This window comes from Accipiter gentilis, chromosome Z (assembly GCF_929443795.1).
Source record: "Accipiter gentilis chromosome Z, bAccGen1.1, whole genome shotgun sequence".
Taxonomy (NCBI): domain Eukaryota; kingdom Metazoa; phylum Chordata; class Aves; order Accipitriformes; family Accipitridae; genus Astur; species Astur gentilis.
Window position 1 is genome coordinate 80,032,462 of NC_064919.1, and position 26,199 is coordinate 80,058,660.

Sequence of the window (26,199 nt, forward strand, 5' to 3'; positions counted from 1 at the left end):
TAGCTTTCCTAACGTCATCCCTGGCTGCTTGGACAACTTCTCTGTATTCCTGCCAGGCTACCTTTCCTTGCTTCCACCCTCTGTAGGCTTCCTTTTCGTGTTTGTGTTTGTTCAGGATCTTCTTGTTCAACCGTGAAGGCCTTCTGATGTTTTTGCCAGCTGCCTTCTTTGTAGGGATGCATCACTCTTGAGCTTGGAGGAGGTGGCCCCTCTTCCCTCCAGGGCTTTATCCCATGGTACTCTACCAGGCAGATCCCTGAAGAGGCCAAAGTCTGCTCTCCTGAAGTCCAGGGTAATGAGCTTGCTATGCACTCTCCTCTCTGCCCTGAGGATCTTGAACTCCACCATTTCATGGTTACTGCAGCTAAGGCTGCCCTTGAGCTTCACATTCCCCATCAGCCACTCCTTATTGGTGAGAACAAGGTCCAGCATAGCACCTCTCCTCGTTGTCTCCTCTATCACTTGGAGAAGGAGGTTATCATCAACATATTCCAGGAACCTCCTGGATTGCTTACGCCCTGCTGTGTTGTCTCTCCAACAGATATTGGGGTGGTTGAAGCCCCCCATGAGGACCAGGGCTTGTGAAGATGAGGCTGCTCCTGTCTGTCTGTAGAGAGCCTCATCTGCTTGGTCTTCCTGGTCAGATGGCCTGGAGCAGACCCCCTCTGTAATGTCACCTACACCTATCCTCCCTTTAATCCTGATCCATAAGGTCTCGGGCAGCTCTTCGTCCCTCCCCAGGTGGAGCTCTGTGCACTCCAGCTGGTCATTGCCATAGAGGGTGACACCCTCTCCTCGTCTCCCTGGCCTCTCCTTCCTAAAGAGCCTGTATCCTTCCATTCCAACACTCCAGTCATAGGAGCCATCCCACCATGTCTCCATGATGCCAATAAGATCATAGCCCTGCAGGCGTGTGCACGTCTCTAACTCCTCTTGTTTATTCCCCATGCTACGTGCATTTGCATAGAGGCATTGAAGTTGGGCCCTGATGAAGCTGACTTATGGGCTGGATTGGCTGGAATTCCTTTGTGCTGCTCTTCAGGTGCTCTCCTGCTGACCTGTGATCCCTCTCCAGGCTCTGGGCATCTATTGCTGGCCCTGGCATCAAAGTGGTTGGAGTGGGATGGATTGAGGTTCCCTTCCCTGGCAACTTTAGTTTAAAGTCCTCTTCATCATCTTAGCAAGCCTATGACCAAAGATGTAGAGATCAAGAGAACTGGAAATGAAGTCAGCAGAGTAATATTTCTAAAGAAAGTCTTGTATAAGAGAGAAAATAGAAGATAAGTTAGGAACTACGTCTAATATTAAAGGTTTTAGGAACAGAAAGCATGAAGGTGAGAGCTCAAGAAGAAATCAAAAGGATCAGTTGAGACCATAAATATGTGATGATAACTGTAGCAGGATATGAAGTAAGAGAGAAACTGTATTTTGTAGGACTGAGTGAGGAGTGTATCATGAATTTCTGTTTAAGGTACTGGACAGAGAAGCATTACATCACTGGCAAGATGAGGCTACATCTAGCACTTATGTTATGAAATCCAAGGGCATGTATTTATACTGGGGGAAGTTTTGCTGTTTACATTTAACATTTCTCTTAGGGGTACGTACATAGCATTTTTGATTGGGTGCTGATTTCAGTAGAGGCTGCTTTTCTAAGTGCAACTCAGCATCATCAGTCTTGCTATAAGAACTAAGCCTCACTAATAGATCTATTTGTAGCTCTTCCAGTTGTGAAGAAGGTGGCCCTTTCTCTCTGAATCAGTATGCTGCTGAGTTGCATGGCCTGTATCTATGTAGACTGAAAAAATATTGAAGAAGTCTGAACTTCAGCATTCATATCTGAGAGGTGACTAGACTAACTTGCCTCTGTCCATCCTTTTCAATACCAGAACTTCCACTGAAAAGAAAAACGTGTCTTAAACAGAATTCAGAACTTCATAATAAAATATGTCATGTGGTTAACCTTTAACACAATGTAACATTTAAAGAAGAGTTTGCATCTTTTGCTGGTAAATTACTACATAAATATTTAGATTAGGTGTGAATAGGAATGTGGCATTATTTATGGATCCATATTTCTCTGGCATTTCAGATGCATGGTTGTTTTGCTCCTTAATAAATGCAGACATTAAGAGAACAAGCACACATGAAGTGCTAATTTTAAAGCTTTGCAGCTCAGGGGAGAAAAATCTCCACATGTTTTGTTAGAACTGCTTGTCGTCTCCTGTTGCATGATAGAGAGAGATCATTTAAAACACTTACAGTTGCATTAAGCTCCTTTATTTCTGATACTTGTCATGGAGTGACATGTCTCACCTGCTAGTGCAGATTGGTAGCAGAGCAACCTGTCAGATCTGAAGATGTTTTGGTGCTGTCTGTTCCTTCTCACTTCAGAGGCAGATGTGTTACAGTACGGTTACTGCTTTAATTTTTGCCCCTATCTTGCTTCAAATCTATCTCACCTTAATCCTTGGAAGGGAAAGGCAGGCATATATGAAATGTCTTACTGGTGAAAACTGTCAAAAAACCAGGAAAACGCAGGTTTCTTTTTTTTTTTTTCTTGTTTAGCTAGAGATCAGACTGCTAGGGAGACTGACCACAAAGCTACATTGTCAGTACAGGGCACAACAGTTCAGAAAATGGTCCTGAAATAATAGCATTGTAAGCTGTTGTGGAAGTACTCTGAGGTCTAATACATGTGAAATCTCTTACTTGTGTTGCACAGACTTCTGTGAAGTTACGTAAATCACATACCTTGTTTGTAGCTCTCCTTCCCCTTTATGAAATGTGTCCTTCCTTGTAGAATGAATATACAGGGATAATGACAGTAAGTCCATTGATACCAGTAAGCTATTCAGATACTGCAGTGATGAAACTTCCTAGCTATTAGCACAGGACTAAGTTTCCAGTTGAGATAGAAAAGGTATGGGTGTTTCCTTGGTCTGTTGAAATTAAGGAGAAATACTGAGCAGCTCTGCTGCAGTCTTGGCTTCTAAATTAATCACTTCAAAAGTTAATTTTGTGGGGGTATCACTCCTCCATGGTCTCCACAATGTTTATCTATGAGAACACCTCAATGAATGTTCATGCTTTTGTGCCCTGGGCTTGGCAGTAGTATCACTTGAGACCTGTAGGATCTTGTATTTGAGTTCACTGAACTCTTCGTTGAAGAGTTTTGTGTCTTGTGTTTTGAATTTCTATGAAGAAAATAGCTCTCTAGATTTATTTATTTATTTATTTTTATGGTCCTCCTTCTTGTAAGCTAGTCGCTTCTAGTCTAGGGCCCTTGCAAGGTGTTCACATACAGTAATCTTCCTTTCCTATTTGTTTGGCAAGAAACAGGCATTCTCATATAGCTTGGTGTGCAGGCTACCTTGATGATGTTGGTCTGGAAAATAACCCTAATTTCTGATTTTTATAGTCCCCTATTGTAGAAAATCTTTGAGTTGAATATTTTTCTGCATTTCCTTATAGTGTCTTTAGTTTGATGGCTCAGAAATTTATTATAATCACAGGAATGTATTTTACAATAAGGCCTTTTCAGTACCTGACTTGACTAAGTTCTTCTAAGTATCCATGGTGAGCCCTGCATTACCTGCAGACCCACTGGATCACAGATTTTTCTGGTTTTGTTTTTATGGAGAGTGGCTGTATGTATGGAGGCATCTGACTGATTCTGACTATTGCAGTAAGTAAAGAATTTGCCAAAGAACTATTTGCTTACTCAAATATTAATCCTGTGAGAGGAGGATATCTAAAAGTATCATTTTCTTGCTGCCAATAACTGTCTTCATGCAAACTCTCTTCTGCTATTTTTTCTTCTGATGAGAGCTTCTGAATTTAGATTTCAGAATTCCTGTCTTCTGGAGTAATGGCCCTGCAGCATTGATATCCTCAAGGCTAACACTTACCAATGTTTCTCTAAAGGAATGGAGAACTATAATGGGGAGAAAAAAGCCACAGCTATGGAGAAGAGGTCTTCACTTTTCCCCACCAATACATTAGACTTCCTTGGTTTACACACATCCAGCCAGATATCTCGGTATGCTCCATGTAAGAAGCCAAGACGACCTACAGAATGCCAGCCATTCTGTGTTAATAAATGTGAGTGTATAGAGGTGAGAGGAGTGTTTTTCTTGCAGGTGATAGCACTTCAGAGCCTCGTGAAACTTGTTTTTACTTGAAGGCATGTAAACTTACCAAAAGACAAAAGTAAATGTGAATGGGTCGGTGTCACTCTGGGAATAAGTCTGTTGTTTCAACACCCTTTTTCTAATACAAAACTACTCAGCCAGAGTAAGCATCTGTATCTCCAAGAACAGTAGAAAAACCGCGGGAGCTGTACATTTGGCTCCAGGAAATTAAGTCTTTGTTATCAATACTTCCCAGTAGAATCATTTCAGGTCACTCATTTTCTTCCTCTTCAATAAATACTAACCATTTGATTTGGAAACCTTTTTGTTGGTGTAGGGTAGCTTCAGAAAGTCGACTGTGAGGGAAAGGGAATTTTGTTAACATGCTTTCTAACAATTTACGAGTGGTAGCAATTCTCTTCAGATGGTTGGAGAAAAGATATCTTCACTATGCTTAACAAGTTTTAGTATATTTAACTTGTTAATTGTAGTATGATAACATAAAATGTCTGTACCATGTCAAATGACAAAGTTTGGTGTTTTAACACTGATAGTGGCCACAAGCATGTGACAAATATAAGGACAGGATAAGCAAATAGTAATACTTGCCCCCAAAGTCTCCCAATGTCCAGAAACCTGTAATTAAAAAATGCTGTCAAAATGTTTCTCCATGTTTGATAGCACTGGATGGATTTTTTTGTTGTTGTGAATTTGTTTAGCTGAGTCCAAGTAAACTTTAAACATTTACAGCCTTTTGTGGGGAGCAGTTCCACAGCTTAGGGGAACTATGTAAAAAATCTCCTCTGTTTCTTTGTCTGGAACCTAGTGGGCAGAAGTACAGAAAAGCTTGTAAAAACCTGAATCTCTTTGTTCAGTTGCTGGACAAATGCATATTCTCTGTCCTGGAATGCTTCCAACAGAAATTTTCTGTCTTGCTGGGTACTGTATTTATCCAGCTTCTAACAGTTCTCCTGTTTGTGAAAGAAAAGGGACCAACCTGGTCTCTTTGGTCTACTGAGAATGTAAAAATGTGGTTTTTTCCTTATCTGATACCTTCTCCTTCCTGTAATATTAAGGAACGTTGTTCTGGTCTGTCCTGGTATATCTATGGACACAAAAGTATATAATCTGGGAAAGTGTTGTACTGTTTGTACCATACAGCTTCCTTTTCTTCTCTGATGATCCAGATCTGAAGAATTTTAAAATGCCTGTTAATTTGAGGAGGTGTGGTTCACTTCACTTTTAAATTTGAAATTGTCACGAGGGAAAAATACCATTATTCATTAGGTTGGGAAGCTAGAAGTTTTCTGTCTTACAAGTCACCTTTTGGTCTGAATGTGAGGGAAGCGAAGTCAAGAAATGAAATCCAGAGTGTTAGCAAAGCAATTGATTTTTATTTTTAATTTCTCTGTTTTAAGCAGCCCTGTTTACTTTACCTAGCCATGCCTTCCATTTTGAGCAGTGAGGCATATTTTTGAGTACTGTTACTGCAAAAAGAGCCTACCATGAGGAAGAGCAGCAGAACACACCCTGTTTCAGACAATACTATTTGAGACTTTAGTGCTGTAAATGATGTAGAAATGTGCATGTATTAATGAGGGGTGTAATAGGTTTCAATGAAAGTGGGAGATAAGATGTGTTAATCTTGTATATTAAATAGTCCTACAACAATGAACCTTATAATGAGGCTGTTATTAAATCTTCTCTTCACTGGCTTCAGTTCAGTGAAACCAGTGCTTTTCAGTTTGTCATGTTTAAGGCCAATTTTTACATGAAAAGACCAACTTTCTGAGGCCTTTAAAGTAACTCTGAAATACTTATCTAATTAGAGATGTGTACAGCATGTGGTGGAAAAGATCTTTGCAGCACTCTGACTACTTTCCTTTTTTAGGTCTGGGGACACCTCTTTTAAAATCAGTATTAATGCACTTGTATGGAGTTTGATTTGACCTCAGCTGCCTTTTAGGAAAAGGAGCATTGCATTTCTCTCATCAACAGTGTGCAAACAGATTGTGTTCTAACAAGGTTAGAAAGACTGTCAAAATAGCAATAGCTTTAAAAGAAAAAATTAAATTATCTAGAATGATCTGTGATTTTTACATCCTGTGCTGTCCTAGCTATAACACTGAAGGCAGTTCCATAAGAAGGGCAAGATTTCCTGGCTCACTCGTATTTATTCTTTTTCTGTTTTGGTCCAGCAGCATTTACAGATTTTTCATCTTGCCTTTTGCACCATTTGCCAATAGTCAGATTAAAATCTGTGTGATGCTGTCTGAGTATGTTCTAGTTTAAAAGGGGTGGGGATTGGGGTGGGGGTGGGGGATAAAGTTGAAATACCCAACCCTGATGCTGACTGTGCAAGATATGAAGAGGCAGCCACGTGAGAAAGCAGCAAACAAAAGAATTCCCTATGGTGGACAGGTTTCCTTTCCAGTATGGGCCCGAACAAGGAATCTCTCATTCTGAGAGTGGCCGAAGGAGAGTCTGCTTTTCTCCATCAGCATTATTCCCATTTGAGGGCTGTAAGAAAAAGGTTCAGTGAGAGACATCAAGTATATAAAATTAAGAGTGATGATTGATGGTTGCCTGCGAGGAAGCAACAAGACAGACACCACTGTGTATTCTCAGGTGATCTCCATTCTGATAGTAACCAAGACCAAACCTGATAAGCTTCATTACAAAATGAGTTGATGTTTTGTGATCTTAAATTCTCATTCCCTGCAAAGCAGACACCTTTTTGATTTACTATGCATGTTCTTTAATTGAGATGGAGGTGCTGTAGCTCTGCTCTCAGTAAGTTCAGGTTTTACATTCCATTTCTCTTTTGCCTCTTCATTCCCTTTCCTCAATGCAGCTGACTCCAAGCTCACATTTATCCTGTTAAATAACTCCTCTTACTGTGTCTAAACATAACAGCTGTGTGTACCTCCTTTCTCAGATACCTCAATTCCCATATAGGCTAAAAGCACCTTATCTCTCCTCAGGCTTCTGCCAGGAGCTCTGTTGTCAAATTAGAGTAAAGAACATGTCTGTTTTAATATCAAGTATTACTGATATGACAAATGGCTTTGTGTAAACAGTAACAGTGGCAACTGTGAAAGGTTTTTTTTAATTCTCACAAAGGCCTGCAACTAAACCAGCAAGTATTTCCAGTGATGCGTATTTTATGTAAAGCCGTGACTGCCTATGTGGATGGAGGGGAGTGTAATTTGAGGAAGAATGGTAGCAGGAGGATTTCATAGCGGATTTTCATGTTGCAAAGCGATGTGTTAGATCCTTCTCTGTAACAAAGTTAACCTGTAAATTTGACAAGCGCTCTGCAAGTTCAGTCAGGAGAGCAGTAATATCCAGCAAGGTCACTAGGTGGAGCGACAGGTCCATTTTTCTTGTCACAGGGGCTGACCAGTGCTTTTGTCGGCTTTGCAGATGCACATATGGTAGAATATTATCATTTTATGGTTACAATTATGAGCAATTTGATAGAAAATGAAAGCTAAATTATGCAGTGTTCCTTTTATTTGTTTAATTTTGCACTCTAAATAAGTAAAAGGAAAAAATAGCACACTTTTTGTGTGGATGGTTATAGGTGCAATACCTTCTTTTGGCTTCGAATTCTTACACAGCACAGGTTGAGATTATTTTCTGTCATACATGATGAAATGTGTGGTGTTGTGCTCGGATGCTGGGGCTGTTTTGCACAGAAATTGCGTATGTCTGAATCTCCTGGCTTCTTTTTTTCCATAAAAAAGGATTGTACATTTACCAGCTGATAGACAAATACGTAAGTAACAAGTTCCTTAACAGTTTCCAGTGGCTGGGTAGCTGTTCCGTCTAAGCAAATGCCAAAGGAAATTTTTAAATCCTGAAAGTTGCTATAGAAGTTGGCAGAGCTCCCCTGAAAGGAGCGAGTATGTTCTGAACAAACTCTTTCTTGCCAATGAGGAAAATCTCCTGCCACTGCAGTTCTTAAGCCAAAAGTAAAAATTGTTATGGCCCGTGCCAGGACCAGTAGTTTGTTATGATTATCTGTGGGATCTGTATTTTGTGTATTGAGGTTCTTAGTTCTTCTGTCATCAGCTTTATGTCCATTATTATGAAAATGTATGGTTTTGCCAGTGTGTGTAGTGGCATAACTTGCCTTTTGTGTGTTGCATTTTTCCTTCCTTTTCACTAGAAGAAAGTTGTTAGCACAGCCAGGCTGCAGAATAAACCTTTAGTTTCTTTTTTCTTTGCCTGTAAGTATCCTTTTGTTTGTATTAATGAAGATAAGGCTGGAGATGTGTTTTCCACTTGGAATAGGAAGTGCAAGCTCTGAGATGGTATTTGCATTTATTGATCCAGGCACATCTGCTGGCATATGATGGTGTGTGATATTTTTTGTCCTTACCCACCTTTGAACCAGAGAACATGGCAGATAAGCTGTCCAGTTTGATTGGCATATCCTGTGGAAAGGATTTTTGATACATAGGATCAAATACTGTACTCTAAAGTGCTTTTCCATTTTGAAAGTATGACAGAAACTTCTCCAAGTTCATGTGCTATGTTGGGAATTAGTTTTAGGTTTAAATGCTTTCCTTGCTCTCTTCAAATCATACTGGCTATCTTTTTGTTTGGCCAATTTTAGATGCACTATATTTATATTGTGTATTTCAGTATTTTTCAGTACGTTTAAGGCAATCTTGGGAATTTCATCATCTAGGTGGAATACAGCATATTTGGTAGATGATGCAAAACTTAGCCTGTCTATAAAAGAAATTTAAAAAATTACAAGCACTAGGAATAAATCATACTTGTGAATTTAACCAGCGTAGGAAATCTTGTATCTTTCATTGCTTTTTTTTTTTAGGATCAGTTTTAACAGTTGCCTTACAGGTGGTATGGGTGGATAAAACAACTCATTCAGCTGTTTAGGAAACTGCATTTTTTATTTCTGTTCCCACCTAACATCAGTAAGTCCAGAGACTAGATTTCAATTTGATGTTTTACATATGCTTCCTGAAAGCTCCCTGGCTTTGTCCCTAACTTTCTTCTTAACTCTGTAGCTTTTCTTCAGGTATGTAACCGTAACTTAACTAATTTGTATGCGCTGTATGCAGTCTTGGCTCACTTCGAAGTGTAATCAAGTCATGAACTAATTACAATACCATATTCCGAAAGAATGTAAATTTAATTTCCCTTCAAACAGAATGGGCATGTATTAAGTGATTCCTTTTATATGAGAGCTGTGGCATTCAACAACATAATGCTGATGCTTCAAACAGGAGTGAAGTTCTTAACTTTTGTGGACCTTGTGACCTTTTTCCCTATGCATCTTCCCTTTTTATTCTTTCATCTTGATTTAATTTACTGACTGGATAACAACATTAAAATATTCAAGTGTAAATTAAAATGTAACTGTTGGGCTTCAGATTGGAGATCACTCTATCTTATTGTATGGGACTTCCTTCTTTATAGTGCTTTCAGACATGTGCTTCCTGAGGATTTTGGATCAGAAAGAGTTTGTGTTTTGAATTGAAGGCTCATAAGGTTCAGACCAGTGCCAAAGGATTCTTTAATACATTGAAAATTGAATGTGCAGAAAGTTTCCTACAGGTTCTTAGCATCGCTGTGCCAAGGAGTCCACATAAACTCAGTTATATAAGAACAAACGAAGTGAAGTTGTTCATAAAACATTTTATTACCTTCAGTCTTTGCGGCGTCTTCAGAGTTTAGATAATAAACCTTCATAGAAGTTACTAGTCTTTACCCTTTCACAGAACAGTGATTCACATAGGTTCAAGCCACTTATTTTATTTCTCTTAATTTTAAGGCAGAAGAAACATGTTAGGGTTGACTTTGATCTGTGCCTGGATAGTTTGATTTCTGCAATGCAGCCCTATTGTTGCTCTTCTGAGATGAGATTGTCAAAGCACAGAACTATATATGTATTAAACACAAGTTGTATTTTAAAATTAAATGTGGGTCAGCTTCCAATGAAGTATGTAATTGTTTAATGCTAAAGGAAAAAGCTTAGAATATCTTAGTTCATATTTCAAAGTGTTCCTTTTAGATGTTAATTCATTAATACCAGCGGTTTATTTTTATTCATATGACTTTTCATATGTAAGTAGTTGAAGCTGCATTATTTTAATCCTTTCTTTGGTTAGGAAGAAGAGAGCCTGCAGGTGGAAATCAGAGTGACATACATATTGCTTCTTTTCCAAAAGGCATGGTATCTTTCTCCTACTGATATGCAAAATATTAAGGTATAAGGTAAACCTCATTGCCTCATGTGTCGAAATACTGAAAAATATACGCTTGCATGATGCATGGAGAAATATGGGCCCACTTCAAACTGAGCACACTTGTAGTAGAATTTGCCACGAGGCTGTCATGGGCCTTTGGAGCTCTGCAAATTCTGTTTCCTTGTATTATGAGCATTTAAGTGTAGCTTGAGCCTTAGTTGTAGACACAGGGACAGTATTATTTGGAGACCCAGCTATGTGGGGTCTTAGCCTTTGCTTGAGCTTGGTGAAATGCTTTCTTACTCTTGCAGTAGCATTTTAAGGCATTTTTGGGCTACTGAGTAACAGTGCAGTGGAATGCCATAGTACTACAAAGTGCCAAAATTATAGATGTAGAGGTGTGTCTATTAAACATGTGTGTGTTTATATGAGCTTGCTTTAACATTGTTCAAGTTGCCAGCCACCGTCCAGCCACGTTCTGGAAATGGTGTAGTGTTGGTGTTGCAGCCAAACGAAAAAAAAACAAAACCAAAACCAAAAAAACCCCACAAAAACATAAAAGCAAGGTAAATTAGATCAGGCATGAAGTGCTTGATGATGTGCTACTGTGGCTGTGCCTGGGTCCTTGAATGGGTCTGGCGCTTACACACCTGGCTGGAGGGCGGGCAGACAAGCTCAGGTCTGCCTGCAAATTATCTGAGTAGATTTTTCTTCATAAACCAAAGACCTCTTTCAGTGCTCAGTCTAGCTTCAGCAACCTAGTGTCAGTGGTACTTCCTTAGTGTCTCATTCTCAGTCTAGTTTTTTCACAGCCGTTGTCTTGAAGGGTCTGTCTGAGGCAGTGAAGAGTTTGGTCTTTGCTGAAACTGCCACTATAATGATAACTAGTCAGCTTTCTAGATGCATGTCCTTAAGCAGGGATTGGAAAAAAAAAAAAAAAAAAAAAGTGTTTTGTGGCTACTAGATCATGATTGCAGATGTCAAAAAGCTTTCTTCATCACGTGCCGAAATTGTATCACTAAAGGTTTCTTGTATCTCTACCACAAAGTGTAAGTTATTGCTACCTTATTTAAATTTAAATCTAATGTGTGCCTGTTTGACTTTTTCCTTCCTTTGTTTGCTTTATTAATCTTTACAGATCTCTGTAATAGCTCTGAGCATGTAGAGTATCTTCCATTGGACATAGGGGCTGATGGGACTAGAGTATCTTGTTGCTGAAGATGGAGTTTTAGCTCTTGTGTTCTCTTCTGGACATGGTTGGAGTATGCACTCTTGGATGAAAGGATAGTCCAAAGTCAGAAATATAGTTAGGGACTATAGGAATTACTCATCCCTGGGCATCTTGTTTGATGCTTGGGAAGTCTCTTAGGGTTTGTCTGCATGGGTGAGTGCAGGCAAACTTGCACTCTAAGCTAATCAGGTGCAAGATGAATCTGGTCTGTTAGTGCTATGCCTGAGCTGTGCTACCTTACCCTACAGCTGCAAGACTTGTGTCCTGGAGCTGGCTTGTGGAGTGTGGGACAGCTGGTCTGCAGCTGTGTACATGGACATGCCTGAAGACTCCCTGTGCCAGTTTTCCCATGTGTAAAAAGGGAACACTAGAGCTTATGCCTGTCCCAAAAGTGCTTGTGACAAGCCATTGAGGAAGGAGTCACTAGGTGAGGAGTTCTCACAAACACTCTGAAAATACAACAGGGCCTTTGTTATTGGTTTGATTGCCAAAAAATCTCATTAGTAGTGTTCTCTTCCCTTGCTAATAGCTTCTAGAACGCTTTTTCCATAGGTTCCTGTGACTGGAGGCTGCTTTAGTTTTCTTTTCTCATCAAAATAAAGTGAGGTAAAACTAAACATTTCTTCTTGAATGATACAGGCTAAAGAAACCTTCTTGCTAAAGAGAAGGTCCTCTATTTCTTTTTTTTTTCTCTTACAAAAAGTGATTTAAGAAATGGAGAACTTCAGCAAAGCTGAAGTTGTGGAGTGGCCTGGTGTTGGCTTCATTTGAAAACTTCGACTGTAGATGAAGACACCAGTGGGTGTTTGAAATGCTTGCTGTAGTGTCAGCATGGCTCACAAAAGGTTGGGGAGGCTGATGTGTAAAAATTCAAAATCTTTCTAGGAAGTTGCTCAATGGTCTAAACCGGAACACTTCAGACTTTAAGCTGGGCTTCACTTGCAGTCAGAGACAGTGGAAACAGCGTGCTGCGAACAGTACCGGATGTCAGTGGGTATGCTAGAGATTGGCACTTTTTTGCCCACCTCTGCCCTCCCCCAACCAAGTTTCTGGGGAAGCAAGGAACCATAGCTGTCCTTCTTAAGCTTGTGAGAGGGCTAAAAGTATTTCAGCAAGGAGTAAGCTAGGAGTAGCAGGTGTAGTCATGGAGCAGACTTAAAAGCCTGAGGCTTAAGAGTGGACCTGGAGAAAGAGTAGGGTTGAGGTTTTGCAGGGTGGATGGACACTACCAGACAGGTCACTGCTGCGGGAAGAGATGTCCCCCTTTCCCAGCTGCCTGTTCCCTCTGCTCGCATTGTGCCAGCTCTTGTGCTTAACTGAGCCTTTGCCTTGCCGAGTCAATTTGCTGAGCCCTTGGAGTGAGTGAGGGGTTTGAGAGAGCTGCAGAGCTGGTGCAGAGGGAGAGAGTGAGACTAGGGGGGCGAGTGGGAGTGTGTCTTTGGCAGCAGTTGAGCATTAAGTTGGCTGTGCCTTCTTGTGAAGCTTCATCTCTAAGAAAAAGCTCTTTGTTCCCTGCCTAATGTCCCCCTCCCTGAAAATCTGTTTCTGGCCTCTGTAAGCATGCCACTGCTGCATGCTAGCAGTCCCTCTTCTCAAAGCCACCTCTATCTCCACTGAGGTATTATCTCTTAAGAGCCATAAATGAACTCTTAATTCTGTGACTTACATTCACTGACAAAATTAACTAATTCTATAAAATATATAGTAATTGCAGTATGCATGTAAATGTGGCTGTTGAAATCTCAACCTTTGCATTTCTGATTTTGATTTTTTCCCCTCCCCCCGCCATATACAACCTTAATACTACATACAACTTAATACTAACAAACTGCATAAAATGTATTACTCAGATACATTCAAATGCATTTTTCTTGGTCATAAAACTACCGTTCAGTGAAATGCCAAGTACCACTTCTCTCAGGTAACTAACGTCTTGTAAATCCAATATTTGTGCTCGTGAAGAAATATCTGATGTGAGCATTTAGGCGCATTAGTTTTTCTGTGGAATGCAGATCTGTAGGATTTGTTGTCCTATAGGTTTTTTTCGCCCTTAACTTTTCTATTTAGAGTGGATTATGAAAATATTTGCCATTACCTATGTATTTGTCTAGAGACTGTATTGCCATAGTATGTGTGTGCCCTTGTTTTATCTGAATGACTTAAATATTTTTGTGGCAGTATGGTGTTTGCCTGGCTAATTTGTAGGGGGAAAAAAAGAGATAATTTTGCTGCTTTTAGCAAAAGTTCAATAGAATGGAAGAGTAAGGTCTAATATTAAGAATATTAAGGCTTTTTTTTGTTGAGAACGTATTCTGCAGTAAATGTACCAGCACATTATGGAGAATTACCATACTTACAGCTATTCTGCTTGCGTCTTAAATGAACTTGCCCCCCGCCTCCCCATTTGAAGCTTCATGTTTACTCACTTAGTAAGCAAAGCAGGGCTTTGGACTCTTAGACTACGGTGGCTATAACAATATGTTGCTTAATGTAGAATGATTGTGTGATTGGACAAGGTTTTAATCTTCTAACACAGGAAGTTTTAGCAGTTACAATGCTGACTGAATCATACAAGAATTTCAGGAATATTTCAGTTGCTGTTCAAGCTCATGTTAACTATTGCCCTTCCCACTCATGGTCACATAACTGACCCTTGGACAATTAGGATTTGCTTGCATGCTTTCCTAATGTTAATTTTACTTGTCATGTTTTAAGCTTAAGCTGTATTTTAAATAAATTTGGCAGCTGCAAGCAAGAGGTGGTAGCATCAGGTACACAGCAAGGGCTCTTCAGTCTGTAAAACACCATTTGGGCATCTCTTTTGTGGTACATTTGCACCATATATGTGCTAAGCTTGGGAGTGAGGGCAATCTTGCCTAGCTTTCCAGAAGGACTGATATTGACACTGTGGCAAGAGTGAAGGTAGGTGCATGGCCATCAGCCGTGTGCCCCAAGGCTGTTTGGGGTACTCGTTCCTTGTGCCAGCAGTGTGCTAGCTGGAGGGAGAAGAGGGTAAAATCTGTTTTGTGGGGAAGGGGTTGCTGGAAGCAAAGTGAATTAAGAGGGCTGTAAAAAATTGATAAAGATAAGACTGTCTGTTTTTATATTCTGCCACATAACATGGGTTTAAATGAATTTCCCTATAATTTGTCTTAAAATACCGACATTTAACTCTTAGGCTGTATAAATGAACTGGTTTTTCTAGAGTAAAATTCATGCCCTGCGTCCAGGCTAATATGTTCACCTACTATAAACATTACTGCCTATGGTTACAACCGGAATAAAAAATTTCTTTTATATACATCATAGCTGGCAGAGACTCCTGAGACCACCACAAATCACTTCAGCCTTTTGGTGCTCTCTGACAAAATGAACTGAAATGTAAAACAGCTCAGGCTTCAGGCAGACTGGCTCTGGAAAGCAATTAGCTTGTTTAGACCATTGTTTGTACCCTACCCTATTTCCAGGTGCTGAGCAAAGGTGTTCTAGGGGCTCTCCTGATTGATTTAAACATTGAGGTTTAATAACCTCCTATTGCTTCCTAAAATGTTTCGTTTATTCTCTGTGTCGCCTTTTATTTAAGGGAAGGAAAAACAAACAAACAAACAAAACCTGGCAAGGCCCCCCCCACCCCCAAAAGAACAAGAAGAAGAAGAAAAAAAGAAAAAAAAAAACCTCAGGGTCATAATAGGGAATAACAAAGCAGTGAGTTATTTATGCAGCCATGATTGGCAAAAATGATTGCAACATGAATTTGCCCAGAAGCAATGATTAGATCATAAAAATGTTAAGGAAATCTGTAACTCAACACCATTTTATAGATTGAAGAAGTTTTTGTTCCCTACCTTAATTGCGGTGACTTGTTATTAAAGTATTTATTCAGAGTAATCTCTTTGGACAGCGAGCCCTTATCCCATCTGCATGCATAATTAAAAGTGAGGGGGGAGAGAGGGGAGCATAAATGGTTTACCATGCTACATGAGCAAGGGAGGGAATTACACAATGACAGGTGAAGAGCAGATTTATCTCCTATTGGAATTTCAATGCTGCAAGCAAGGCAGGACACTGTTGCTTGCTAATATCCTTGCAAACACCACAGTTGCTGCCTCTCCAGATTACTGTCCAAAAATCATTGCTGGTCTCTAAAAGGCTTGTAGCGCTGCATCTGTGGCTGTGGGTTTTGGAAGTGTTCTTGCTCAAGCAAAGAGATTGGATTTGGGTATGTGGGCTTGTGAATCCATGTCTGTGCTTAAAAATAGACTATTTACTTACTTGGCTGGCTATTTATTTATTTATAAATAAACATTGGTAGTGTCTGGCTTTGCTGAATACAAATCAGAGGGTTGTAATTGTTCCAACTGAAACAATGTCATCACCTGCTTCCTGCTGCTGTCCCTTTTCCAATGATAAAAGAATTTGATGCAATTCTTCTTTTTCCACTCTCTGAGTAGAAAGAAAGTTGTACTTGAACATTCATCTCTAGGCAGATTTGTCATCATTAGGCCCTACTTAAACACACAGTATCTGTTTTTAAATTGAACTGTTTACAGATCTGTAAATCAGATTTACACAGAGTAAGTTCGTATATATTTGACTCTATTCACTAAAGAGTATTTTTCCCTTAACTTTTGATGTCTCACCTCTGCAGCAGCAGTACAGAGAATGCCAGGAACTTTTGAGCCTTTATCAGAAGTACCTAGCTGAGCAGCAGGAAAAACTATCACTCTCCCTTTCTGAACTCAGTGCTGCCAAAGAAAAGGAGCAGAAGGTAAGCTCTTCTTTCCCATCTCCTTTTTTTAATTACATCTTCGAAATGTCTTTTCTCTTTTACTAGAACTAAACTTTAAGTGTGTTTTCTTGCAATATAGTATTGTATACTGTTTTGTGATTGGCTTCCCGTGAGCCCTTCCCTTAATACATGGATTGCAGGAAAACAAAAAAAAAACACCCCAAATTTTGGGTCAATAAAATAGCTGAAGTTAATTGACCCTGTTGTAATGGGGTAGGAATCATAGGAAACCATGCTTTTGCTAAGGAAACTGTTAAGATGCTCTTCTGTTTTCTGTCCTGTTCCTTAAACAGTAGAGTAATTGCAGTGACTATAGATACAGCCTTTCAGATTTTCACTGTGGCTTTTGACGATTGAAAAGAACATTACAGATGATGTATTTGGTCAGTAAGAGCTTTCTTAAGCGTGTAAGGCAGCCCATCTGATTTCAGCTGTTTATAGAAGACCTATAATTATATATGCAGTTTAAAACCAGAAAATGTTGACTAGAGATACAATGTGTTAAATTAAGTGGTAATGTGTCTCAGATGCATATGCCCAAAGCCTTGAAGACATGGTTGCTTGATATTTTTTTCTTATGGCTCCGTACTTGATTTGCATCCCTGCTTATAGCAGATTATACCCTGGAAATGAAGGCTACTGATGCAAGTGCTCTACCGGATGTTCTTACCTGCTATTCTCTTTCAGTAGCTTCCTTTTTTTATAGGTGGGGGCCTTGATCCTTTCTTTTGCTGGAAGAGTCTTAAAGGCTTATAATATGGCTCAAACAGAGTATCCAGAAGGTGGCCTGATTCTGGCCTTTCAGTCATTCCCTACTAACAAAATTACACAGACAGGAGCCTGTGAAGGAAGGAGTAATTTTTAATTCCACTCAGGAAGCAGGTAGCAATACTTCTCTGACTTTATTTGCATTAGGAATCATTTTTTATCCTGCTGATGATTTTTTGTTTTGTTTTGGTTTGTTTTTTTTTTGTAAAATAAGTTGTTGGACATTGAGCTGTTTGTCAGGCTTTTAGCCTTTACAAACATTTCATTTCCATTCTTTTGTATTTTCATCTGCCATCCATTTTGTGATGGTGTTGAGTTCAAAACAAGAACCTTTTTCTCTGAGAATGGATGATGCCTGTGTTCTTCCTGTGATATGCAACTTGCTGGGGATGTCTCTGGAAAACAGTTCAGAGGAGCCCATGCAGTCCAACAGCACTGCGGCAGCTGTGTTTGGGATAATGCCAATACCTCTCAAGTTTTGCTATGCTTAACCTTTCACCTTTAGCCTTTCAACTTTAAATACACCTATCTTGTACCAGGTTAGCACCTAGTATGAAGGTATCTGGTGTAATCACATCTACAGTGCAAAAGTGTAGAAGTAGATAAGAGGAAACCTTCAGCCCATTAACTGTCAAATCAGCATCTTATGGTACACCAATCCACATTCATCTCCTCTTCTTCTTCTGTCTTCCTAATTGTTCTATCAAGATATACACAGAGAATTCTCTGAAATTGTTTTCTGATTTCATGTGCAAAGGTCTATCGAGCTTGTCTTTGATCCCATTATTTCTTTTCTCTATACTTAAAGGTACTTTTGTCCACAAATGCAAATTCAGGTATTATATTGAGGTTTGGCTTGACATTTCTTCTATGGTTACCTAGTCTACAGCTCCAGCCTAGTAGGTCTGAAATTACCCTAGCCCTCTTGGCCTGTGCAAAGCTTTGTAGGCATAGATAAAAACCTGTCAATGCATGTTTCAACTGTTTTTTCTTATGGCTTGCCAAATATTTCTAATGTTTCTGGCCTTCCTCTTCAATTTTCTCTTTCTACGCAGTCCTGGTAGGCATAGAGCTGTTTATATCTTGAATGCATTTGGCTTTATAAATTGTTACCTTTTTTCCAAATAAGTGCTTCATGCTATGTTTCTCCTCACAGCTCAGAAACTGGAGAGATTTGCAGGACTGCCTCATTGTGTCGGTTCTTTCCCTAACACATGCCTTAATGTGATATCTATCAAAACCGGAGAAGAGTCACTGGTCTGCTTCCTGTTGGACTATTATTTCACAGATCTCTTTTGTTGCTGTCATATTGTCTCTTGTCTTAATACCTGAACTGTGAGCTCTTAGGGTCGTGATAAGTCTCTTGTTCTCTTTGAGTGTTGTCTTAACACAGTAGTTCAGCCAGGCATAGGGCTTGCATTCTCGTTTCTGTCTCAATGGGAAATGCCACAGGGCAGGGATTTTTTGGAGGTAAGAATTGCGAGGGCGACAGATCCAGAAGACTTTCCTCCTGCTCTGAGTGCTGCTGCCCGTACCAGTGCTCTCTGCCCTGCTGAAACTTTTATGCTCTTGCTCTTTTTGTTTTAAGATGGACTTTAAAAAAAAAAAAAAAAAGCCACTCTGTTTAAATATTAGGCTAAAGGAAGCCTTTCTGAGTTTTGTTTGAATCCTGATCCATTGGGAAGCTTTTCCCTATTGTTTGTTTTTGGCTGGGCTAAGGAAATCCTGGATATGTCTGGCTTTAAATCAATAGATACTAGCTTGCTACCTAGTTTTCACTTCTTTGAACTGTCTAGGAGAGGTAATCAGCATTTCCTATTTTAGGGGACTGCTGATGTTACCAGGGCATCTGTGCTTCAATGTAAGATGTCATTCTGATTTTCCTATGTCTTGCAGAAACATGGGACTGCACAGTTATACTCTGTACTGAAGCACTTCTTTGTTCTGCTTGTTAAGAACTGCTCTTTCTTGTTTCTCTTCATTTTCCCCTCTTTTTCCTACTTCTTTGTTTTGATTCATTTCTAATGCTACACCTATATCTTAACATCACCTGCTTTTCCTCTGTCTGGCTACCTCATTCTTCCTCTACAATACTGCTGGCCATGAGCTGTCACTTTCCCCTGCACTTAGATAACTATTTGAAAGCATCTCCTTTGAGCGTTTAAATGCTGGGCTTTGTGTTCGAATGAGGCAGTTAACAGGTCAAGAGAACTGCAGAGTTACCAGACATCTGTGGCATTGTTGCAAAAAGAGGTGGACTTGTATGGGAGGCCAACGACTGCAGTAGCTGTGTGCGGGTGGCTGAAATGCAGCCCTGGTTTGTAGCTACATTGAACTAATGCAGATAGTTTGGTGTTAACTTTTATTTTTGTCTATTTTAGCATCACCTAACGGTAGCAATAATTCTGAAACCACGTTTTTCTCTTACCTAATATTGCTTCTTTATAATGAAAGTCAGCCCTCAAAATTTAAAGAAGCATTCTGGTAGCAGCAAAATAAAATTTCTGGGAAGATGGTGGTGAGATGATTTAAGACAGAACTCTCATGGAGTCAATAATCAGTAACTGGAACATGGAGCTTCCTTTTTTTGTGAGATAAAGTTAATTCCATTTGAAAAGGTACTTAAGGTGACATGAATTGAATTATTCAAACTGGCCTTCTCAGCATTAACTCTAGGTTAATATCTCATGATGCCTCTGGTTTCATTATAGGAGTTTTAAGTACATAACTTTTAATAATAAATTCAATACCTAGAAGCCAAACTGAAATTGGTTTACCTTCTACCAACCCATAAAAAGAAGCATTAATTGTAAAGTGAATATTAAAGTGGTCACTAAAGTTGACTCAGATTCAAAGAGATAGCTCTTGTGTAAAGGAAGTGAAGAGCTCTACTAACAATAGGCTTCTGCGCTAATGTTAGTAGAAAATACCATCCATATTAAATGTAGTTAAACCTCGTTTATCAAAAATGATTTTTGGATGTTCTTTCTGCAGCCCCCAAATGTTTAGTCTTTGCCATTTTCAGAAGCTTTACACAGAGATGTAAAGAAAATTGCCCTTGTTCTAGGTAATCAGGTCTGACCTAGTTAAATAGTCGCTATTTCACTGCCATGTCAGAGGCAAGATTCCAGTTTACTTTGGCAAGTCTCTGGCTGATGAATCTGTAGATGTTCTGCAGCCCAGGGTAGGACTTGAGTCACAAAAGTTGGACATGCAGCTGAGTTTCTGCAGGACTGGGATTATTGGGCTACTTCTGCTAAAAGAAGGATAATACCTGTAGTCTCAGCTGCTAATTCTCTTGCTTTACATAAATTCTTGTTGTGTATGTGTTTTAAGGTTTGGTTCTTCCCCACTGTGTATAAATGGCACAGATATAGGGTTGGATTGTAGACAGAAAGGAATATCAAGAATTTATTTTCAATTGGATCTCTGCTCTCCCCTTTTCTTGTGTATTATGTCGTCTGTCTCCTGTTTGGTGTTTATATTTCAGTAATGCCAGAGGCTCTCATCAGAAATGAGGTACTGTTGTGTACTAAGCACTGTGCAGGCATACTGAAAGACATGGTCTGCTTTGGGAAGATTGTAAAATCTTAAGAAGATTAACGTTTGGGGGAGACTTTTTTTTTTAATGTTACTATTTCTCTTGAATCGCTTGTTCATTTTAAAAATTGTTGACACAGTTGTGGTGTCATTTCACAGTAAAGTCCAAAGGAAGACTTTTCCTGGAAAGACTAGAAAGCCTTGCTTTCTTTTCATGTCAGTGACTAAAATTCTTGTCCATATCATCCTCATTTTTTGCCTTAATAAGGGTGATTACATACTGAAGCTTCAAACATTGGTTATTAGATTTATCACTCTTTTCCTTTGAAAAGGATATTGAAACAAGTCAATTTTCAGAAGCCTTTCCTTTCTGATTGTCCCCAAACTTTCCCATTCCTCTTTTTTTCAACACAGGTCACCTTTAAACACATTCTTAGCTTGCTTAAAGAAAAAAAAATCCCACATATGCAAAGGGTTTTGAATGCTATGAGGTAAATCTGCATGATAGAATTGACTTTGTCTGTTTACCCAGCTGTACCGGAACAATGGATGAGCCCATCTGAAAGATACTTGAGAACTGGGATAATAAATAAAGAACTAATTTGACTGGGGACCTCAAGGGTATTGGAATAATTTTAAGAGGCCAGACAGAGACAAAGTTTTAGCATGAGTAAATATAGGGAATAGCCTGGCTGTACCTGTGTTACTTTTGACAAATCCTCTGATCTCTCTCTGTGAGTCTCTTATCTGTAAAAAGGAGATAATGTTTTTGTCCTCATTTTTTCTGTTTTCTACTGAGAATGTCACGTTTTGGGTGCTTCTTTGTGTGTGTTCAAAGTGATCAGTGATGATATTTCAAATTTAGGGTGGTCTGGAGTAGACTACCTTGTAATAGGATGAAAAATCATGTTTTTTCCTTTCACCTCTAGCTTACTAAGTCATAGTTAATTTACCAATCGTTTCAAAAAAATGCTAACACCAAACAGCAATGCAGATGAACATAAATATTTAATGAAGAGGAAGCATCAGTATTGAAGTATCTGCGTATTGCTAGCATTCACAACAGAACTCACCTACACTCCATCCCCTGGAAATGTGTGCCATAGTAGAAACGTTTGGCTTGCATAAAAGCACCGCCTACTTGCATGCTGTGAATGATGCTGTATTCGTGGTGATAAGCACTTCACTCTCAGCTCAGTGCTTTAGCGAGGTCTGAGCTGTTCACTGCTTAACCGAGTTCTATGCCAGTTCACCGTTTCTTTGTTCTATTGTCGAGAATCAGCGTTGTCTCTAGTCTCTTTAGGGTCTTTTGATTTTCTCTTTCTTTTCTTTGAAGATGCTTCCTTTGGTTTCATACACTTGGCTTTAAAAACCGTACCTCCTGTGGAAATCTTTTCCTTAGGTGGACACTGATCTCTGGTGTGTATTTTTCTGTTGGGGGATAAATCTGGAAAGACGACAGTGCCTTCCTTTCCAGGAAAACATTCTCTTGGCCTTGTAGACTTCTGATGATATTGTTACTATTATGAAATGATATATCTGGATTTTTATGAGACTTTGAGAAATTTGTAGCAGGAGTGCCTGTCCTTGAGAAGCACTTTACAAGATCTTAGCTCGGATATTGCAATTTCTTCAGTATAACCCTTGTAGTGGCTCTTGGGAAAGCATTGTGACCATACTCACCAGCATCCTCTCAATCTTACTTTGAAGTGAGAGTAAAGACTTCTTCAGTGAATGCAAGGCTTCATAAGACTGCGCTTGCAGTCAAAGATTTTGTATTATGCTATGGGCCTTGAGGAAGAAAACTTCTGTTCTACTCTTCGCTTTGTGGAGTTAACTGTTTACCTGACAGCCATTAGGAGTGCAAACATCCCAGCTGCCTACTCATATGGTGACACTTTCAGTTGTTTAGTCTATTTGACCTATGCACATGCCCTTTGATTCTGTTGTCTTTGGCCTTTTTAAAAAGTTGAGACTCATGAAAATCAGTTTCTCATGTACGTCCAACCTCCTTGATTCACCAGCTCCCGGTAACAGACTTCTCAGATTCCTCTAAGTGTGGCAGGTCCTGTATGTTGTCATCAAGATTACATTCCTGAAGTTCCTGACTTGTTGAAAACCAATGCTGGAGACTTTCAAAGCCTAACTGAACAAGCAACCTAATGTAACTTTGGAGGTGGCCTTGTTTTGGTGAGGTTTGTACCAGATAACTAGCAGAGTTCCCTTCCAACCTGAATTTTTCTGTGATTCTATTCTGTATTCTCTTTTCACCAGCCCTTCAAGAGAGGAATCATCCTGTGAGAATCTATTTTGGTAAAAAGTGAAAATGCTTCTGGGCCAGTAGCAATAGTCCAACAATTGGACCCTTATTTCTTAAAGTGGAAACAATTAGAGTTGCTATTTCTTGCTGTTGAAACAAATAGAGGCTGTAGACTAATCTAGGACTTCATAACCTAAATACCTTTATTAATCAGTTTAAATTTCAGATAGTGTGATATTAGCGATTATTATACTGAAAGATAAATTGCTTACTGTCTCTTGCCTGCAAAGCGCACATTTTTGTGTGTTGATCAAGCTGTTTAATTAGAAGTGTCTTTAATGAAAGCCAGGTGATTATAATTTTGGGGTCATTATCATAGGTTGGTCTTTGTATGGCAGAAAGGTTTTTCATGAAAGCCAGGGCTGTGATTTTCTTTCAGCCAAGTAGGTGGGAATTCTTTTTCTGTCTGTACCAGGATGACTGCCTGCAGAAATATCTCTCTGAGTTAGCTCCGAATTCCCTAAGATTTAGCTCAAGTTTTTCATTTTGAACTGCAAAAAGTTAAAGTTTTTCTGATGCACAGTTTGCCATTTGAAGTTTTAAGGACTCTCCTTAAGGGATTTTATCTACCGTAGGACAAATTTGTAAAGTTCTTGAGACAGCTGGACTCAGTTCCCTATATAAGCAGAATATATCTGGTGAGGTGGCATCAGCACAGACTGTGCATCTATGGCATTTATTGCAAGACTGCATGCACTTTGCATGTGATTATGGTTTAGAACAGCCTGGTTACCTGTCTCTGATCCAGTGTATGTGTTAAATATTATTGCATAACAATTTTTGGTTGCCATCTATTCACGGCAGATGCCAGAACATGTCTGAAATGTCCCACTTTCAGATGTATAGTAATAGATGTTTCTCTTCATTTTGGAAATTCACTTATGATTTCAGAGCTTGGGATGTGGGTAGAAACAGACCATGCAGACATTCAGGACCGTCATGTGCTAATGGTGACTCAGTATCATCAACAGAAACAGGGATACATGAGTTGCTTTTGTCTATGCAAGAAAACTGTCTGTCTGAAACTGACGTAGTCAAAGCTAACCACACAGATACATGTTTTCTCAGGCTGGCTGAGCTACTTTGTAAGATTTAGAGCAGGGGAAGCAAATGATGTCCTCTGACCTGTCTCGGAAGTCTGGATTACCTTGAGGTTGGTCTCTGCCTTGAAATAACGTAATTTCTAGTGAATCTGTAATAGATGCATTTGATTCCACGTTACATCTTTCCCCGTCTGTTCTCTTCTCCATAAGAAGCAGCAATCCTGTTGACTGGAGCAGGCCAAACAAATTTTCAGGATGTCTTCTGTTTTCTGGTGTGTAACTTCAAAAACTCCTCTTGCTCTCTGGAGTTGGGTTGTGAACATCAGTACCTTGGTTGAAGACTGTCATTTTACAGTGCATCTGATAAATGTCTCTGCTCTAAAACTTCAGACAGAGGACTTTTCACAAAGAAGTAAGGACATTGGTGCCTTTTATGGCTAGGTCAAGAACCCACTCTTGCAGCCTAATATTAATTTTAAACCTCATCAGAAAAGCTTTTACTCAGTCATACTGAGAACGTCATCTGGGTCAGGAACCATTTATGTACATGGTTACAGAAAATGAGACTAAAAATTTTAATACAGAACTTGTCTCATTAAATGAGCTTGTGAGACTGCAAAGGTAGAACAGCCTGTGAACAAGTGAGTTCACTTTTCTGGATTTCAAGTGACAGCTGTGGAGAGCCCTTCTTTTCCTGAGACCCATACATTCATCACATAAAGCACAACGCTCAGCTGTTAATGGAGCTTCTTGGCACAACTCTTCCTTTTGGATATTAATCCTTCAGTGCTTATTCAGTTAGGCACTCTGGGACTCCTGGTGATCTGTGCTTTTGGAGTATTTGATGGTGTCCCTTGTAATGAGTGTGTACATTTAGGCATGGGGTTGAAGGAGATAGTCTGCATTAAGTGTGGGTACATTGCCTTGGAGTGCCTAGAGATTTTGAGGCTGAGAGGAGTAGAGGACCTGGGATGCACAGTATTGTTCAGGTAGCAGCGTGCTTGTCCATATATGTGGGAAAGACTTGCTTCTGAGCAGCGCTGCTAATGCAAAAATCCTTCTGCTCTGTGTGCCTGGGCGCATGTGCAACCATCATGTGAATGTATAGGCAGACTGACTTGTAAGTAACCTCTTCTATTTCAAACCAATATGTAGCACTTGGTGAACACACAAACCCATAGCTGAAACACCAGCACAAATTCACGATTCACACTTGAATTGATATACATGTAAGCAAGCTTTGAATATAATACTGTCTCTCATTGTAAAACTATATTATTTTCTGCTTTTTCTAAATCTTAAAGCAGAAATAAGTACCAGTTTAATTTTTTTAAAATTTATTTCTTTTTAACTTGAACATTCTAGTTAATCAACATATGTCTGCCTTTTGAAACATTATCTCAGGTCCTTTGTGTAGATTCTGAAGCTTCAGGTAAAATCAGAGCCAGTGGTATGTCTGGAGGAAGTCCTTTTTAATTGGGGAAATGAGAATTCAGACACACATGCTGTTTTTTAAATATTTAGGTCTTTGTTTTTCATTTCATCCATGGGAATGTCATTAACAGGACATGAGAAGTTTTGATTAATATTTTTCATTACTTGTGCTGACCATGAGAATTCTGCATACAAGTGTGCTACTGGGACTGCTGGTGTGGTCTGCCAGGTAGGTGAGGGCTGGCAAGCAGATGAATTGGGATCCAGTTCTGTTCCTTTACTGTCTTGTCATCAAGTTATTTAATTACTTTCTGGCTTAGTTTCCTGTTTTTTAAATAGGAAATAATGCCCACTGTTTGTTAGAGAATGTAAACTCTGTGAATTTAAAATGCTATGTAAATGCAAAGATGAATTGTTGGTCTAGTTATATACTGTAAGGAGAGGTCAGTTGATCTGGGACTTCATGCAGAAGTTAATTCTTGTAAAGAGGTAGTCTTTTTGCCTGTGTGGGGTTAGAAAAAAAAGTACTCAATGTGGGTGAAAAAAACCCTTCGATGCTGTATGACACAGGGCAGATACACATAATATACAACTAATTTCATGGGTGTGTTAATTCTATTATAATGGTTTATCCAAAGTACTGTTACTCTAACAACATGCTTATTTAAAACGAAGCAAATGTAGAGGGCTACAGATTTGCTTTAAAAAAAGTATTTC

At 39.4% G+C, this 26,199-nt stretch overlaps 1 protein-coding gene across 6 annotated transcripts in view; it reads left to right on the forward strand.

Annotated features, from left to right (window-relative positions):
- The window catches only part of KIAA1328 (KIAA1328 ortholog), a 187,463-nt gene that overhangs the window by 61,556 nt on the left and 99,708 nt on the right, over positions 1-26,199 (forward strand). For all 6 annotated transcript variants that reach the window (XM_049795405.1, XM_049795407.1, XM_049795408.1 and 3 more), the window contains one exon: positions 16,229-16,356. In XM_049795405.1, coding sequence (XP_049651362.1) covers positions 16,229-16,356 — 128 coding nt within the window. The remainder of the gene's footprint in view (positions 1-16,228; positions 16,357-26,199) is intronic.